The following is a 19,575-nucleotide window of genomic DNA, read 5'->3' on the forward strand; positions in this document are numbered from 1 at the left end:
TTATTAATAAATACATTTCTGACTTAAAATTGCACTACCAGGAAGGACAGCAGGTAACTAAATTTTAGTTGTAAGTATACAGTATAGTATGAAGAATACAGGATGACCATTCTAGGTAATTTGGAGGATACACAGGGTGCGAAATTGAGTACGTGGAGCTGCCATCTCTGGCACTGACAACAGCTCTGACCTGGCCGCTCATCAGGTGGAGCTGAGCTCAGATGAAAGGTACAAGTATGTCATTCCCTCCTGCTTCAGCCCTGTGCTGGGGTGTCTGGCAGGCCAGTCTCTCGGCAACCTGCGACCGGGTGTTTTCAGCAGGTGAGAGATACAGAGGCCATGCCGTGCTGGGTGAGAGCCGAACACCTTCTGTATTGAAATAGAATGCGACACAACTGATGACATGCAGTCTCAGTTTGTCCCCTCTTGACAGGAGGACTTCATAGAGATCTCAGAATGTGTGCCCAGCTACTGGCCTTAACAGAAATGTGACCACTGCCATCCAAATTATCGGCTGTGTGGACTGGAGGTGACAGTGGTGTGTGCTCATTGGCATTCTGTACTGTCACACCTGGTGCCGAGTTTTAAGTGGCAGTGACAGATGCAGTGTAGTGAAATTTGTTATACACTGGCACGTCCATCACGACACAGTGCACGGAGCTGGGACTCATCCGAAAAGATGATGAGCTGCCGCTCCCATGTCCAGTTTTGTCGTCGGACACACCATGTCTGCACAACTTTCTGCTGTCATGTCAAGAAAAAATGCAACAGTACTGTGGCCGTGCTGACAGTCCACAATGTTCAAGCCACTTGTCGCTAAGACAGTGGGAATCCTTATCCCACTATAAATAGGCTCATTTCGTGAATTGTAGCTGTTAGTGCTAGGCCACTGAGATCCTACTATGAGGCTTAGAGTATGGCCTTTTTGACCTGTCGATCTCATAGTTGTGTGACAGCATCCATCGGGGTCCCACATCACATCACAGAACAGTGAGCTGCAGTCTAGATAGTTCACAGTTCTGACAGTAATTGTTTCTCCTTCTAACACTATGCGTAATATAATGTTCATTTGTGAGAACGAGTTTAAAATGTGACTTTGTGTACGAGATACCAGCTGCGTATGGTATTTTACAGACTAGAAGACACTATGGACTATAAGACATACCTCAATTTTTAAGCAATTAAAAAGAAAATACACTTTTTTACCATTTATGTTAGTGGATTGTATAACTAGACTGAGAAAAATTCTTAGTTTATAAAACCAAACTGACCTTAAAAATTATCATCTAGTTTTCAGCATTTAGCATTCAATCCTCTGTCTGCACATTTAATCTTCATCATTTTTTTCAGTTCCTCTTTACTAGCTCGCCTATCACGAATGGGTTTTTCTATTGGTGGAGGGTCAAAATGCTGCTGTGTTTCCATTTTGTTCTGCATGTGCTATTACTTTCATTTTATAGCCTGCATCCTAAGAATACCTTTTATTTAACACAAATCGTTTCTTACTGACCACAAAGTGTGTATCAAGTGAATTAAAACATATCCACATTAATTAAGAGTTGTGTACTAGAATTATTATCTGCACTCATTACTTACATTCCTGATAATCTTCTTAACCAAACCTTACAGATCAAAAAAATTATTTCGAACTGCAGCAGTGTTCTGATGACAACTTTTCCTTTGTTCTCTTCTTTTAAAGTGTGATCTGTGCAAACTGAAATCCATTATTTTATAGTGTCTCTAGATTGTGAGCTGTTGACTGTAGACTAAATTTTTTTGCTTGAAATTGGTCCCACTTCACAGTAAAACAATCTGTGATTAATGTTTGTACAGGGGGATTCTGTCTTTATAACTGGATCTGAATTCACTTGCATAATTGAAGATCAACTGGTTTTTTATAATCAGTCCTTAAATACTAATAAACACAGTTGAAACATCAGGTATTGTAGTATTTCAATAGTCTGTGTGCAGATATTTTGAAGAGCGGCAATACACAGTGAACAAAGTCAGTTTTAAATGGTGTTCCTTGCAGAATGCCAATGCTATTCGTCAGGATATACCCCAAATCAGTAAAAAGGTTATATACCGGTTATACTATGTCCCGATCCTGACATATGCAACAGAAACCTGGGTTATGAAAGGAAGAGAGAAAAGCGAAGTACAAGCTAGTGAGATGAAATTCTTGAGAAATGGTATTGGAGTGACAAAGATAGACAGGTTAAGAAATGAGAGGATCAGAGAGTTAATGAAGGTGGAACCATTACAGGAGGAGGTAGAGAAGTCAAGGCTGAGATGGTGTGGACACATTAAGAGAATGGAGGAGAAGAGGATACACGAGATGAAACTGGAAGGAAAGAGACCAAGAGGAAGACCGAGAGACAGATGGCTGAAAGGAGTAGAGGAATGCCTCCAGAAGAAAGGAGAGGACTGGACCAGGGTGAGGACAGAGAGGCCTATGTTCCATACAGACCCGACCGGAGGCTGGAAACTGTTCAAGATGATGAATGATGGATTATGACATACACAAATCACCATGTATTAGATACAGTGATCAGTTTAATGAGGTAATCCCATACAGTCTATAATGGTACTATGAAATGCATGCCTCACAGATACACACACAAGTTAATGTATTTAGTGTGTGTAGAATCAGATAAATCACAACATTAGGAATAAAATTAATGTCTTGTGCCAGAACTATTTTATGTGTAAATGTGACTGAAATATAATGTAAATTTAGGCTATGAAAGCACAAGTCATACTCTTGAATTAACAGGAACTTGTATGTTCCTCCATACTATCCTCTCACTGGATGAGATTTTCACCCTCCTCCGGACATGCAGGCGGCACAGGTAGCAAGCTCACAAACTTCATTGATTGGATTCTGTATTGCCAGGTCTGGAAAAGGTCTGTGATGGTTGACAAAACATCTATAGCGATGTTAAATTTTTTATGACCACCAGAATGCGTCTAAGAATAGAACTGCCTTGTGCAAAGACAGCTTCAGACTACATCTGATTACAATTGAGTTCATGTGTTCAGTATTTGACTTTAAGGTCTAAGTGAGAAAAAGTCTGAAATTATGTTTAAAGTTTGTTGGAAGTTGCTAAGTGATCTCAGTAAAGTCCATGTATTTCTGCACCGTCAGTTATGGTGCCTCAAGATAGACACACAATCTCCAACTGTAATAGTTGTATTAATGTGTTAAACTTCTAACATAAGAGTATACCTCCAAATGAGTAGATTATGGCACCACTCTAAATTTGGTCAACAGTTACACGACACATAAAAAATCGGACATTTGTAACTTGTGGAAGCTGTTAGGTGAGCAAAATATGCAACTGGTAGTGAGTTCTTTCTCCCTCTCTTATGCACATGCATACGTTCGCTTCTTTACCTGTCAATTTTTGGATATGAAACACACATTATGATACTCCAACTTGTGTCAACAGGTTGCCGTCATCCCGCATAAGCCTCGAGCCGGCAGCCGAGGTGAGCTGGAACTGAGGCCGGGAGATGCAGTCAGTGTTGCGGGTAACCACTGGGATGGCTGGAGCAAAGGCCGGTCCATTCGGACTGGGCAGATTGGCCTTTACCCGTCGTTCAAGGTACGTCTTGCAGCACCGACTCCTCAGTTTCTGTAAGCCGGTGTGATCTGAAAAGTCAAAAATGATTTACTGGAGATACACAGAGTAAGGTGGTTGGGCTACAGGAAGAACTATATTTCACAATATTTTTTTAAAATAAATGATTTACAGTAGTTCAGCTGATTGCCATGACCATACTGTTGTCTTTTCTTCTCATTATATCTACTTTACTACAGGTGCTAAATGGGTGCCCTCCAATTTCCTCTTCCTTAATTTGCTGCTAACTTCATCCATTTTCCATGTCATCTGAAATTCCGGGCTTTAGTCCTCCCTCTCTCACACGTTTGTGTGATATTTCCTTTGGTGGCTCCTCGGCCGAGGTCCTTGTTCTCCCTCCTATCATTTTTTCCATAAGTACATTTAATATCTGTCAAAATATTTTTCCTCTTTCTTTTTGCCTGGCCACAATTTGCTATTGTATAATTCTCTGCCTCAGTCAACTTCACTGTGTCAGTCTCTTACTTACAGATCAGTGTGAGAAAAAACAGAACAGGAAAAGAAAAGTTCTGTTGCTAGAAAGCAGTCACGTGAGGGGTGTAGTCCAGCAGCTACAGGAAAAATTAGGTGCAGTGTACAAAGTCACAAGTTTTGTGAAAAAAAGTGTTAGCCCCAGGCCAGTAAAAGATAACTTAGGATAAATGTGGTAGGATATCAGTAAAAATAAGATACAGCTGGTGGAACTGGAAATAGCCTGGCTAAAAATGAAAAATACTGGGATATGAGAGGTTATCTGAACAACATAGGAGCAGCTACTGAGCACACAAGTGTGGGTTTCATGGAGCCATGACCAGTCCTTGGTTAACTATACTGTAAAGTGAGTAAACATGGCGAATTGGGGGGGGGGGGGGGGGTGCTTGAAATGCATGCAAAATCCTATATTGGTGCTGTTCCAGTAGTTGCTATAAGATGATGTGGATATACTTCTAATGACCTATACTTAAACAGAAGGATAAGGACAAATCACCGAATTAGTTAGTGGAAAGCATAACAGGAAGTGTCCACTAACATACAAAGGCAGATCCCTGTTATTGGAATCAGGTGAGACATTACTCTAGGTCGAATTTGGTATTCAGCCAGACAGTATTAAAGGAAAATAAATTGATGGACTCCCTGTTCATCTAATAAGACTAGAGAAAAAGGTGAAATCAAGCTTGCTTCATCATAATACTGACATGGTAAAAATAAAGTAAATGTACTGTTGATTTTTTGGAAGACGTTAGTGTTTGGAAAGAAATTGATGTCACTTGTCTGCCTGAACACCATATAACCACAGGGGTAGCAAATTTTAATGCAAGTTGTTATAAATTAACTGCATGTTCATGTAGATTCAATATGCATGAATGAGGAGTTCTCACATTCATAGAAAAGGAATGTAAATTCAAAAAAATGTTGAACTAATAAATTCTCTGTGAGTCACAATGTAGAACAGTGGTTTTCAACCTTTGGATTTCATTATTCCCGAGTGCAATCAGATATTATCAAGCACTACAGGGGGCAGGACAGGGCAGGGCTACCAGGTGTAGTGTCGGGAGGTCATGTAGGAAGAAGAGAAGACGAGGGGAAATGGGAGCAGACAGGAGAGGAGGATAAAAGACTGGTGGGGTGCACCAGCAGAGCAGCACACAATGAGGTGAGAGAGGAGGCAGATCATGAGGAAGTGACATGACATAGGGGTGGAAACAGTTGGGTGGAGGATGTGGGGGCAGTAGGTTATCATAGTTTGAGGCCGGGTTGATTTCGGGAGTGGAGAATGTGTTGTTAGGATAACTGCCATGTGTGTGGTTCAGAAAAGCCGGCAATGGAGGGGAGGATGCAGATAGCCCAGGTTGTGAAACAGGCATTGAAAGCAAACATTTTATGTTCAGTTGCATGTTGTGCCACAGGATGGTCCACCCACTTTGCTCTTGGTCACAATTTGGCAGTGACTGTTTGTCCTGGTGGACATCCATACCAATATAAGTAGTTCAGGATGACGACAGTTCAAACCCACATCCAGCCATCCAGATTTAGGTTTTTCATGATTTCCCTAAATCACTCCAGGCAAGGATGGTTCCTTTGAAAGGGCATGGCTGATTTCTATCCTTGACACAATCCGAGCTTAAGCTCGTCTCGAATGACCTAGATGCCAAACGGACATTTTAATCTTCCTTCCTTCCTTCAGTATAAAAAACTGTGCAGTGATTGCTGCAGAGCTGGAATATGATGTGGCTGCTTTCACAGGTGGCAAAGTCCCTGATGCGATAGGATAAGCCTGTGACAGGACTTGAGTAGGAAGTGCTGGGTGGGTGGAGTGGACAGTTGTTGCACATGGGTCTTCCACACATATATGGTACCTGTGGCAAGGGGTTGGGAGCAGAGTGGCATAGGAATGGACTAGAATGTTGTGATGGTTGGGTGGTCAAGGGGACACCACTTTAGGAGGGGTGGGAAAGATCTGGGGTAGGATGTCGTTCATTTCAGCTGTTCCAGTCCGGAGTGGTATCAGGTGATGAAGGCAGATGTGACGATTGTGTCAGGATTTGTTTTGAGGCTGTATAGCAGTGTCATTTCTTCTGCTGAGAAGTTGGTGTTCGAAGGGCCGGTGGAAGGTTAGTAAGGTAAGGAATTCCTGAAAGATGACCAGGGGTTGATTAGGTGGAACCAGAAAAGGTGAAGGTCATTGTGAAAGGAGGGTTTGGGATCCAGAGAAAGGAATTTTTATGGTCAGGCCATTGGGGAGGGGAGGGGAGATTCCATGTTTTAGGGAGCATATAAGGAATAGGATGTGGGGCTGAGTTTCAGCCAGGGAAAGGGGTACTTTTCTGAACTGGTGCAGTAAGATAGAGTAGGGTCCATTGTGGCAGGGATGGCATTGGGGAAATGTGAAATGACATAAGAAACAGGCAAATGGAGACATTAGGTGGTTATGAGGGGAACTGGATAACAGGAAAAAGACATGTAAAAATGTATGCAAATATGTGCTAAAAAGTGAGGGGGGAAAAAAAGACGGAATGCCTGAGGTACAAGAAAATCTGCATGTTGGGATAAGGGAGGAGGGGGAGGGAGTATTGGTTAGGTTCACAAGTTTCTGTGGGAAAGGTAGGTGTAGAAAATAACAATACGAGGGAGGAAATGTGATTAATAGGAACAATTATAATTATTGGGCAGGGAAAATGCGAGGCACAAGAGGCTGCAATAATGATCCACTTGGTTATGCAGCCATGTGTTGTGTGCAGACAGAACTATGGATAAACAGCCGCTGCTTCCGAAATCATCCCAGCCTCAACCGTTGGTAACCTACACCCTCCACCGACCTGCTTCTGCCTTGTCACTACCTCACAATGTGCCTCTCCTGACCATCATTGTGTGCTGCTCTGCTGGTGTGGCCACTGGTCTTTACCCTTCTCTACTTCTCTCCTTATCACTCATCGCGACAGTTTTTCAAATGGTTAAAACTTGTCTTAATAAGGTCCACTGCACCAGTGGGCCACATCTGAACTATCAGTCTTGTGTATATATGGAGTTATTTAAGGGTGACTGTTTGTGCACATAAAATCTGAATGAGGCTTGCTCATTTTCCATATAAAATCCAAATGGTGCACATACAAATGGTGCCATTAATTGAGCATCAATTTAAGCTGAATTAAAATCTTTGCAAAAAGTATTAGTCTGTTTACATAATTTTCATGGACTCCAGCTCTGGTTTTTCATACAAACTTTTCTTGATCTGCTGTAGCACAGCTATAGTAAAAGAAATGTTTCAATAGCTATACAAATGGCTGCAGGTCTGGGCTAGACCAAAAACTCTTTACCCCATGTTTCTAATTCAAGTAGGAACTGAGCACCAAAACCCCAATTCTGCGCATGGCCTTTTAAGTCATACTTGTTACAGTGGTTCTACTCTGTAATAATAATAATAATAATAATAATAATGATGTGTACTAGCTATTACATTGTTACTGTTGAGCTGTGCAGTCAGTTTATTCCTTTATTGCAAAGTGAATAATGAAGCAATTTCTGGTGTATTGTAGGAATACCTGCAACTGGGACAAGTCATTTTCATGAGATATTTAGGCACAAGTGATCCACATGTCTCAGTTGTACTGCCATAGGTACATGGAATAAAATACAGACCATATGTGTAACAGGAAGACTATGCATAGAAGAAGTTTTAGTATATTCACTTCACAAGCTGTAACTCCACAACATTGTTTAGTGCTAGTATTTGAAAAACATTATGAACTTACACAGTCAGTATTACAGTCTTATCCGGCTGGGGTGGCCGACCGGTTCTAGGTGCTACAGTCTGGAATCGCGCTACCGCAGGTTCGAATCCTGCCTTCGGCATGGATGTGTGTGATGTTCTTAGGTTAGTTAGGTTAAGTAGTTCTAAGTTCTAGGGGGCTGATAACTTCTGAGGTCAAGTCCCATAGTGCTCAGAGCCATTTGAACCATTACAGTCTTAGGTAATAGTGATCATTACTATTAGCTTTTAAAAGTAATTTAGTTTTGTGACCGAAACACATTTGAGCTCTGTTGTTTTTACTGCTCAGTGGGTAATTACTTCCACGTTGGGAACTACTGATAGGGAAGCATGTGCTTATGAATTAGTATTGGCAAATGTACTATTACAGTATAAAAGTTTCCACTGGATTATTGGTAAAAATTCTAATGGTTCATTGTGCTGTCTGTCAGGCTTAATCCCTTCTTTATTAATTTGTGACAATTTTAATATAAAATTATTGAAGGAATCTCACAGGAAAAGTGATCTAAAGATGCTTTTAGCCACTTGTAAGTACCCTTGTTGATGACGTATTCGAGTAACAAGGGCAAGTTAAATAGCAGAGTGTCAGAACGATGCATAGTCAGTCATATTATGTAACTAACCTAAAAAATCCACTACAATTCAAACGGAACAGTGATGTACATAATTACAATACCAGAATGGAAAATTATGTTCATTACTCCATATTAAGGGTGTATTTAGTTCAAAAAGGGGTGTACAATGTTGCAACTAAAATTGTGATTACTTACGCAGTGATACAAATGTCTGACAGGCAGCAGAGTAAAATTTGAAAACAAACTGAAAAAGTTTCTTCTTGGCAACTCTTATTCTGCTGAAGATTTTCTATTATTGTAATGTATAAATGGTGGTGGGTAGAGCATGTACCTATAGTCACAATTTAACTTGTGATGTGAATGTGTCATTCCACATCATTACATTTTATCGTGTAAAATGATCTTTGGAACATCAAACAAACAAACAAACAAACAAACTTGTACAGTTAAGAAGCACTCAAAGAAAATTATTAATGACAAAACAACAAGATTTTAATGAAAGCTTAAAAATTTTGATGGGGGTGAAGTTTATAATGCTAGCTCTCAATTCAACATTTTTTTTTTTTAATTGATTTTGTACCTGTTGCATTTCAGAAACACATGGACCAAAGGAACTTAACAATGAAAAAATTAGATGCACGAAATAGGCAGTACAGACAACGATCCAAAAATATTTTCACGTTTTAAACAGGATTGTAACATATTAAGAAAAATGGTAAAAACCCAGGAGGATGCTCATTTTATCTGTAACTGACTGTTCACACAATAAATAGTCAGTGCGGAATATTGTTTAAAAAAAAAAAAAAAAAAAAAAAAAAAAAAAAAAAAAAAAAAAAAAAAAAGATAGGAAAAAAGCTATAGAAAATGACATTTCGGTTACAGAGAATGGAAGCTCAGTAAAAAAAAAGTTTATGTGTAGTACATAGTTTTAGAAATAAGGAGAACAGTGGTGCAATTAGTGCAGTAGGGAAACCAAAAAGGACACTAAAGAAGTGACATGGAGAATATTTCACAAAATAAAAATTAATCTCCTATTTCCATCCGAAGTAAGGAAGGTTATCATGACTTTTACTTTCTTACAGTTCATATTGGATGGATAATATCTCTACAAGACACGAAAAAGTTGTGGCTATATAGTATGAAGTGTTCTTAGTTACTTATGCAAAGCATAATTAATTCACAGCATTTTCTCAGACATTGAGATATGCCAGCCTTAGGCCTCTCTCTAAAAAAAAGGTGATTCTACAGATGCCAATAACTGTTGCCCGGTTTCACTACTTATTCTAAATTTTTTGTACTCGAGAGTTGTCTCAAACATGTATAGTAACGTGATACTTAGCCAATAAATTTAGATTTGCATAGGATCACGCAGTTAGTAATTTTTCGTTGCCATAAACTCTTAAGAAAAACACATCATTTCGTACTCACATGTATCAATTTTTACTCCATATTAACAGCCCTCTTTCACCTCTAAGCATATTGTTTCACCAGTTTTAATTAAAACTTGTGTGTTTGTAGGTCAAGGAGAAGTTAGATGTAGTGGACTTCCCAACATACCCAGAAGTACCTCTAAGGAGACAAAGGTTATTGTCTTGAAGATGAGCAGCAGAGGAAGGAGGGTCGCTTCAAGACAAATTGTTTAATTCTTCCTCTGAAGTGTCAGCGCGTTACTGTGAATGGACAATGTTCTGTCACTCTGAGGTGCGGGTTTCAAATGGATTACGCTTATTGTACAGTGTGTTTATGTCTCTCTGTTGTGTGCTCTTGTTCAGAATTCAAGAGTAATAAATGTACAGTGTACAGGAATTGTGCATCTTTATGTTGTACAGTTATCTGTGTGATGACAAACTTGTCTTTAAAAAATTCTTTTGAGCAACAGATAAGGGTGTTATCCAATGTAAGTTGTGTATAACTGTAAGTACAATGGAAATAGCAATAAGCCAACAATTTATTAATTTATTTGTGCTGGTAGGCTGCACAGCAGGACAGTATTCAAGTAACCATTGCAATAAGGGTAGCGACATATGTTGTAATGTAATGTGTCAGAGAGAAGAAATTCACACCAAGTCATTGTAAATTATTCTTTTTGTATTGATAATGCTGTAGGAGAAAGACAATTGAGAAGTGACTGTTGTTGGCAGTGCTTAGTACAGTTTTAAGATACATGTACTAAGGTGTTCCTGGGGTACTGGTGCTTTATCTAGGACTTTAAATGTACACTTTCTTTATCAGTGTTTTATGAGAGTGTAAGGAATGTAAGTTAATGTGAGATGTATGATTATTTCCGTTAGTTTCAACAGTACAAAGTATAGTGGTGCAGAAGTTGCTCCATATCTTGTTTCCATGACAAACCCACTATGAAATGGAACAGGTAGATGTGAAATCTTGGCATTGGTATTTCTGAAATAAGCAATGACTACTTGAAATGGGTATGTTGGACAAACTTTACAAATATACACAAATTAATCTTTTAGATTATATACTGAGGTATTCATGTGCAATATTTTATATCGTACATTCTGTGTAGATAAGGCACTGTGTGGCAGGGGGGATAAATGATTCTGTAAAAATCAAAGAGTTACTCAAATCCAGAGAAGTACTAAAGGTAATATTCGTTGACATGTTGTTTGTTCAGGGGTGGAGTGAGGTGGGGGCAGAGAGAGGTATGGATTTGAAATGAATCTTGTGTATGTAAAGTGTTAGTTGGTGATTTTATTAGCGAGGAATTAAAATATTTTATTTTTGTAATCAGCAATGGTATTAAGTGTAATCAGCTTTATTTTACTGTTTATTGAATAGTATATGTATATGTAAAGTGCCCCTGTTATATATAAAATGTATATTTATGTACAGCAGATGTATTGTATTATATGACACTTGTTATGATGAACAAAATGAATATTCTGGGGAGATTTAAGTCACAGGATACCAGATTTCTAAATTATTTAGTGATGCTAGTATTGTGTAAGTTCAGATCACAGTGTTTATCACTATGCTGCACTTTTTAAATAAGAGAACTGTTTGAAACAAAACACTTTACATTGAAAACTCAGTGGAAAGTTACTTACAGAGCTTTTAAGATTTTGAGAGTCTACAAAACCATGCAATTTCTTCTTTGAGAAACTTCTTACATTAAAATTAACATTTTTGTAATGCATTTTCTGACATTTCAGTAAAAATGTATAGAAAGATACAACAAAAAAATAATAATAATAATAATAATAAATTCAGAGCAGATCAGCTACAATATTCTACACAGTAGAAGCAGCCCATGTAATGTCTCTTTAAAGTATTTAAGAGAGTACTTATGTACATAATGATCGTTTCAACACAATTATTACTGTTTGTACAACACTTGCCTCTGCTTTTGAGGAGTGATTTTGCCTACTCTTCTTCACCAGTTTTGATTATGTTCCATGGTACATGCTGTAAGCCTGTAGTAATTAAAACTGAATACTTTCGTTGTTGCATAATGCCTTTTGTATTCCAGTGAAACTAGTTGGCCTGCATGGCATTTGCAGCTGTCTATGTTCCATGATGTTGCTCACAGATTCATTCAAATAAAATGTAATGATACTAGTTTGAACACAATTTCATATGTTAAATCACTGGAGAGATCACATAAATTCAGGGCCATCAGGTAGTAAGATCGCCAGACTGTAAATGTGACAGGAACAAGAACATGTGCTTATACTATGATGTTTCCCTGAGTTATAAATGTTTGCACTAAGACTGATTTGTAACACTCAAACATCTAATGAAATTTCTATATTCCATCATCTTCTGGGCAGGCATCCAAGATATTGATTCTTTGTTTCTATATTTGGCTGTATTCTCAGGTTGGCACACTTGCAAGATTTTTAAATCGCTGTACACAATACTGTGGAGTAAACACTTGTGTGTCATATATGTATTGATGTTATAGTATAGCTGAAACTGCAAGAAACACATCTAAGGAACTTGTCAAAATTATCTTGTTGGCTCCATAGTGTAGGAAGAATTGGAAATCTCAGCTGTTAAGATATTTTATTACATAGAATAAGTACTATCAATTATCTTATTTTGTCTGTACTTTTGCTAGGTAATCAGACTCATATAGTATTGTGCAGGCATCTCTGTCTGGTTATTATCATATTATATATTTGATACTTGTGGTATTGAAGCTTAGAATTTCAAAATTGCTAGCAAATGACAAAAAAAAGCAATATATGAAGCTGGTTGAAGACTAAACAGTAAGAGAATAAACTGTCTTCATTCTCCATAATAAAATTCGTGTGGTTGAATACAACAGAGCTGCTTATTGATGATTGGGCTGTACTGGACCACACAGCATAAATTTTTGACATGTCTCCTGTATGCAAACCAAATGGATTGCAAATGTACGTCATGAGATGAATAAAACACAAAAACACAATTCCCATTTCAGAATTTTCTGTCTGCACATATTACTTTCATTCTCTTTGAGGTACTCAGCTGCATGGGCACCTCTCGCAATTTATTTAGATAAAAATGGTTACATGATCTTTAGGTGAGGCACTGCTTCTTTGTACTATGTGTTACAGAGCACGCTATATAGTTTTGAATAAAGGGCATGGTGGAACAAATAAAGAGGGATGTAATACCAGAAGATATGCAGACAACAGAGCCAGCTTTGGTCCTGATCATGAATTAAAAGTGAACAAAAAAATTGTTTATGAACTGCTGAAAGTCTCTAAACCTGATGTGTAACAAACTTGATCTGCATTGTAACCATCTAGATTTCCATTACATTGTTTTTAATCTTGCATGCCTGCAGAAAAAAGGGATTGCTTATGTCACTTTGTGGGAATTCTGCAATAATTCTTAGCTAAGTGTACAATTTTATTAACCAGTTTCAATTGTTCAACAAACTGACACTCATACTTAGCTCAAAGACTCATAAACGCAACTACTTATGGACAGTATTAGCACTAACAATGCACTAGCATGAGCTAGAATTTAGAGCGGCCTAATAACAGAAAAGGAGTGTTGATAGTTTTCTATTTGTTATGCGACTATATCATTGTGCATTATGTGAGGTATTCAACTGTATCTGAAGGTTGCACATACAACTGTGTGCTTTTTGTTGTTCAGGAGATTGTATTATGTGGATGGTGGTTTAAATGGTGCAAATAGTGTATATACAAAGCTGTCATTATTACTGCCAAAGAGAGAGCTGAAGAAACAGGTTGCATTGTGACTTCTGTAGTTTTGTGAAGAGACCTTGTGGCTGTATTTCAGTGTAGTTCAGAATCTTTCTCTGTTCCTTTATTTAAATGGATTTTCATTGAAAAAAAAAAATGTTGTTTGGTTTTGTGAAGTTTTGTAAAATTGTGGGAGAAAGATGGAAAAAAATACATATTCTGAAGTATATTTGCAGTAGTGTTTTTTTTTTTTTTTAATAAGGTGTATTACCCAAACTGTCCATAATTATTTGGACATTCTGAAGACCAGCAGTTTTTATAATAACATGTGACAAACACTCTCAATTTTCCTTTCACTCCCTGCACTTTTGTCTTGCTACCTTCACATTTACATTACAAAGAAACCAGACTGCAGTTCAAAGATTTAAAGGATGTGGAAACAATAGTTGAAAGGGAGTGAGATAGTGTTGTAGCCTATCCCCTAGTTAATCCAATTCAGTAAGCAAGCATTAAAGGAAACAATTGAACCTCCCTGAGGTTTAATTCCATTTCTAAAAAGAAATGGAATTAAACCTCAGGGAGAATAAATAAAAACTGTGAGATTTAACAGTGACATTGTAATTCTATTAGAGCCAGTGGAACAGAATGAATAGTGTATTTAAAGACACCAATAAAGGTAAAACAAAGGTAATTGAGTGTACTTTAATTGAGTCTGATGACACTAATGGAATGGGATGCAAAGTAGTGGAAGAGTTTTACAGTAAAAGAATTAAACTTTTTAATTATTGCGTGAATGAAAAGTTTACCACAAGCATTTAAATGTGCTAAATAACTTAATTTATTGCTAGCTAAACTTTTTGTGGTTGCCTGCAAATTATTGATAATGTGTGTTTCTTAATAATAATGGACTTATTTCGGGACCAACCATTGTGGTTTTACGTATTTATGAAGATTGCTCTTATACCTGGTACTCAGTCTGGGGATTGAGCTGGAGATTTTTACCAAATGAGGCATTTTAATGGTCAGCGCATTGGACTCGCATTCGAGAAGATGACAACGTCCCCAGCCAGCCATAGATTTCCCTAAATTGCTTAATAAAAAATGCCAGTATGGTTCCTTTGGAAAGGGTAGGTCCTATTTCCTTCCCCATACTTACCTGATTTGAGTTTGTGCTAAATCTCTAATGACCTCATCAATGAGGTTAAATACTAATCTTTTTTTCCTTCCTTCCCAATGATTTGAAAGTGTGATACATTACGAAAGACGACTTTGATAGACAAGTAACTAGAATGAGCAATAATTTCAACAGTCTTTACAAGATATTGTTTCAGACCTAGAAACCTTTAGTTTGGCATAGTGATTTACTCCAAACTATGATACTGTACAAGCGCACACTTTAACTTGACCCCTGACCGGAAGATGCTGGGTGGGGAAGCTTATGATTGTACTGCAGTGGTTGTTGGGACAAGCCCTCTCTCTCTCTCCCAGGGGAGCCAGTTTATACCTTATAAAAGGAACAGACATGTAATGGGTTAATGTGATGCAGAAATGACATGAAAGTTGATGAAGAGCTGTTAGAAGGACCATGTGCAGCTTCTTAAATCATTTTAAAAAATACTGCTATTAAATACCACAAACATGTTATTTTCACAATGGCTACATATTTCTACAGTGCATGATATTGTTAATGTACATAAGGATGGCAATGAGCGCTAACATTCCTTAGTGGCACGAAGTCCATCAACATTCATTCACTGATTAGAGAAGGACCAAGTCAAAGTGTATGATCTGTATGGCATTGTGGAAACATTTTCCAGAATAGCAAATTTCTCTTACTAGGCAACCTGATATACACATCAGCCTAATGACACTTCTGTCCACAATGCAAAAAAAAATCTCTGCTTTTGGGCTTGAAGGAAATAGGGTGGATTTACTTTACCGGCACATCCAGAGGCCCAAGATAAACACCAGATGTTTTTGGAATGAAAGCATGTTAGTATTCAACCAACCTATTCATTGGCAATTACATACACCATACTTAATGAAGACTGGAAACAAATTAGTGAACAGAATAAATGCTTAGAGTATTGGACTTGCTTTCTGGGTGGATTTAGGATTGCATAGCATATATAACCCAACATGTCATTCTTAGTGGGGAATCGTCAGTTGTACCTTGAGACAGGGTTATATGCCCATTACTCTCCACATTATTCATAAATTATATACTTTATACCATCAGAAGCTCCACAGAAGTATTTATGGACAATACCATTTTATACATTAAAGTCACAATGCAAGGTAAGTGTAGTAAAATGCAGGAACACCTAGAGAGCAGTACTGCAAGATACATGGACTAGCAGTTTACTCCAAACACAAATAAATGTAATTTATTCCGTATAAATAGGCAAAGTGTCCCACTACTTTAGCTGGAAAATGTAGCAGCCATAAAATGATAGTAACCGTTTGTAGTAACCTAAAGTGGAGTGACAACCGGCTGTAGGAAAAGCAAATACCAGACTGAGATTAATTGACAGAATCCCAAGAAATCTTAATGCATCTATGAAGGAAGTGGTATACAAAATATCACTTGTTTGATCTACAACTTGCTAAATGAACATGATGGAAATATCAGAGAAATTAGAGTTCAAACAGGTACTTGGCAACTGTCACTCTTTGCATGCACCATTTGGGAATTGACTAGAAAAGAGAGTTGGTCACATATTGTAACTCACACAAACACCTTGGTGTAACAATTTGTGGGGAAATGAAAATGGCCAGATAGTCTCAGTCATGGGTAAAGCAGGTGGTAGGATACCGAGAAAATGCAGTCAGTCTTTAAAGGAGATTGTTTTGTAAGCAGCCTTGTGACCAGAGTAAAATACTGCTAAAGTGTGTGGGACCCCAAATAGAGTTAACATAAGAAACACAAATACAAAGGACAGCACAAAAGGTCCCTGGTTTGTCTGACCCAACGGAGGGTACCACAGGAGTGCTGAAAAACCTGAACTGGCAGACACTCAAAAATAGGTACCAGCTATCCTGCAAAGGCAATCTTACAAAGTTTCAAGAAGCGAGTGGTAAGTGAGAAATGACACCTGTAAGGATTGCAGAGAAAATATTATACTAAATACAGCATGCACAGAGGCACTTACACATTCATTCTTCTGATGCCCTACACACAAACAGAAAGGGTGTGGTACAATAAGTAGCATCTTCTGCCACGCACTTCACATTGGTTTGCAGAGTGTATGTGTAGATGCAGAATATGTGTGTCCCCAACACTTCATTACTGTCTCTGTGCTCCCAAACAGTCGATCTACAGAAAGAGATCCTAAGCTTGCAATTACCTCTGCGATACTTGCACGTTCACCAGACACTACCGACTACTGCAGCCCTACCACAAAATTAAAGGCAGAACCACTTGTGAAACTTCACTATTCGTGTACCAACCAACATATGTTCATTGCATGATGCTTTTTTTTTTTTTTTTTTTTTTAATAAGAATGACCATCACTAAACTGGCTCAGTGTGAATGGACACAATAGTAGTGTCTGCACTGGGGACACCCAGAACTCAAGATGCTGAGTGTGCTCTACAGCATGAGCTAATAAACCTGAGGGCCTTCTACACCACAATAGGTTCTTTCCCCCTCTGTCCCCACAGTCTCCATTTCACTTTCACCCAGTACTTTTTTAACATCTGGACTGAAATTCCACAATGCTTACTAGTGCACAATTATTGATCTATTACTCTCTGAGACACCAAATTACTTCATATTTGTCTCCTCCTGTCCTAACAACAGACTGGTTTCCATCATTATGACCTGCCCCTCCTTTCCAATTTCCCCCCACGTGTCCCTTTTTCCTGCTTAAGGAAGCAACTAACTTTCACAAAAGCTAGGACAGTTGTGTCTAGTTTTGTGTGTGTCTGTTCATGGTTCTTGGAATTTCACCTCCTGAGGGCAGGTAAGTAATGGCAACCATTCTTTCTCCTTGCAATTTGGGCAGGTAAGTAATGGCTACCATTCTTTCTCCTTGCAATTTTGACAAGTGTCATCTATCTACATAAATTCATGTCAAGCTCTCAAACAAATGGTTTTGACTAGCCAGTATATCTAGGAAGACCACACAAAGGCATAAGAGAGATTCTTTTATGTATATACACTAAGGTACTACAGCCTGTGAAACTGTCTCCAAATGCAAAAATTTGAAAACGTTTTCCTCTTCCTGTACACCACACACAGCAGAGTCAGAAATCACAATACCCACAGATACAAACCGACTTAACTGAACAACCTAGCTCATACATGTCATCAGTATCACAGGCATATCTCTCCAATCCTGGGGCTTGAGTGGTCTGCCATTTCTTTCAAACCTTCTCCAACCCACTCTTTTTCTCCTCTCTTTAGAGAAAACAAACAGTTTCAGAAGTAAAAAAAAAATGGTTCAAATGGCTCTGAGCACTATGGGACTCAACTGCTGAGGTCATTAGTCCCCTAGAACTTAGAACTAGTTAAACCTACCTAACCTAAGGACATCACAAACATCCATGCCCGAGGCAGGATTCGAACCTGCAACCGCAGCGGTCTTGCGGTTCCAGACTGCAGCGCCTTTAACCGCACAGCCACTTCGGCCGGCTCAGAAGTCAAAAGATAGACTAGTTTTGCCACTCTCATGATGTCTGTTGGCAGTACTGGTATCTCACCTTTTGAAGGTAGGTGATAGTGAGCCATTCTGTCTCTGCAGCTATAGTTTTCTCATGCAAATTTTCCTATAACTGACACACACAACCACAGTCTCTGGATATAGAGGCCAGACTGTGAGCAGCAGCACACGATGGAAGAAGCAACCAGTTGGTGGGGGTAAGGGTGAGGCTGGGATGGGGAGTGGAAGGGATACCAGAATACGGGTTGCGGGACGGACTGTAAAGTGCTGCTTGTGGGGAGCACACAGGGATGAGCTAGAGAGAGGGTAGGGCAGCTAGATGCAGTCGGGCAGTTAAACGGAGGGTGGGGGTAGCAGTAGAGGACAGAAGTAAAAAAATTGTGGATGCGTCTAACCTCCCGACTGCCCCTACCTGTTCTATCTTCTCTCCATCTTGTCTCTGTATGCTCCCACAAGTAGCACTTTACCACCACCCCTCCCACCCAGCCTCCTCCTTATTGCAGTCTGGCCTCAGCAGGCAGATACTGTGAGTGTGTGTGTGTGTGTGTGTGTGTGTGTGTGTGTGTGTGAGAGAGAGAGAGAGAGAGAGAGAGAGAGAGAGAGAGAGAGCTGCATTTGCACGATTGTGAGAGTGTAAGTTGTCTGTTTCCAATAAAGGCCTTGTTGGTTGAAAGTTTATTTTCTGAGAATTTATTTGTTATGCCTATCTGCAACTCAGCACATCTGCCTTATGGGTAGTAGCAACTATCCCTTTCATAATGTTGTCATTAATCCATCCTGGATTTTCCAATCTTTAAATTTTCTGGGAATATTTATTTGTAGTAGGCTGCCACTGAGAAAGAGTTTATAAAATTTAACCTCTTAAGGGACTAAAAGGAGTATTAACTGTAGTTTTGGAAGATGCAACATGCCTAGCTTAAACCATAAATTTTGTGGATGAGCCGTGGTGGTTCATTCCACTTTCCTACTATCGATAGCTTCTAGCTGGCGTCTCACCAGGTGGCACATATTACTCCCTTGTATGGTTATCACTGCCCTAGCAAGGCTTCAAAAGCAGCTGCTAGAGTGGCATCAGGAACACCTTGGAACAGTGCACTGCAGGCAGTTTATGTGGAGCTGGGGCCAGCGGCAGTGCTCGAAGCAGTGAACATGGAGTGTGGATCGGCACAATGTCTTTTCTTCTTCACCAGGACTTGGTAGAAAGGAAAAGGGTTCGTTTGCCTATGTTGTGTGTATCTGGTTGTTCTACTCTTGGCACCAATTTCCCACTCCACAAGCTGATGT

General features: G+C 38.9%; 1 protein-coding gene across 1 annotated transcript in view; it reads left to right on the forward strand.

Moving 5' to 3' along the window:
* The window catches only part of LOC126106792 (alpha-(1,6)-fucosyltransferase), a 345,214-nt gene extending 331,358 nt beyond the window's left edge, over window positions 1-13,856 (forward strand). The window contains exons 15-16 of the mRNA XM_049913180.1: window positions 3,453-3,608; window positions 9,984-13,856. Of these exons, the coding sequence (XP_049769137.1) occupies window positions 3,453-3,608; window positions 9,984-10,061 (234 nt within the window). The 3' untranslated portion in view covers window positions 10,062-13,856. The remainder of the gene's footprint in view (window positions 1-3,452; window positions 3,609-9,983) is intronic.
* The last annotated feature ends 5,719 nt before the right edge of the window (window positions 13,857-19,575 follow it).

The sequence above is a fragment of the Schistocerca cancellata genome, chromosome 10 (genome assembly GCF_023864275.1).
Source record: "Schistocerca cancellata isolate TAMUIC-IGC-003103 chromosome 10, iqSchCanc2.1, whole genome shotgun sequence".
Taxonomy (NCBI): domain Eukaryota; kingdom Metazoa; phylum Arthropoda; class Insecta; order Orthoptera; family Acrididae; genus Schistocerca; species Schistocerca cancellata.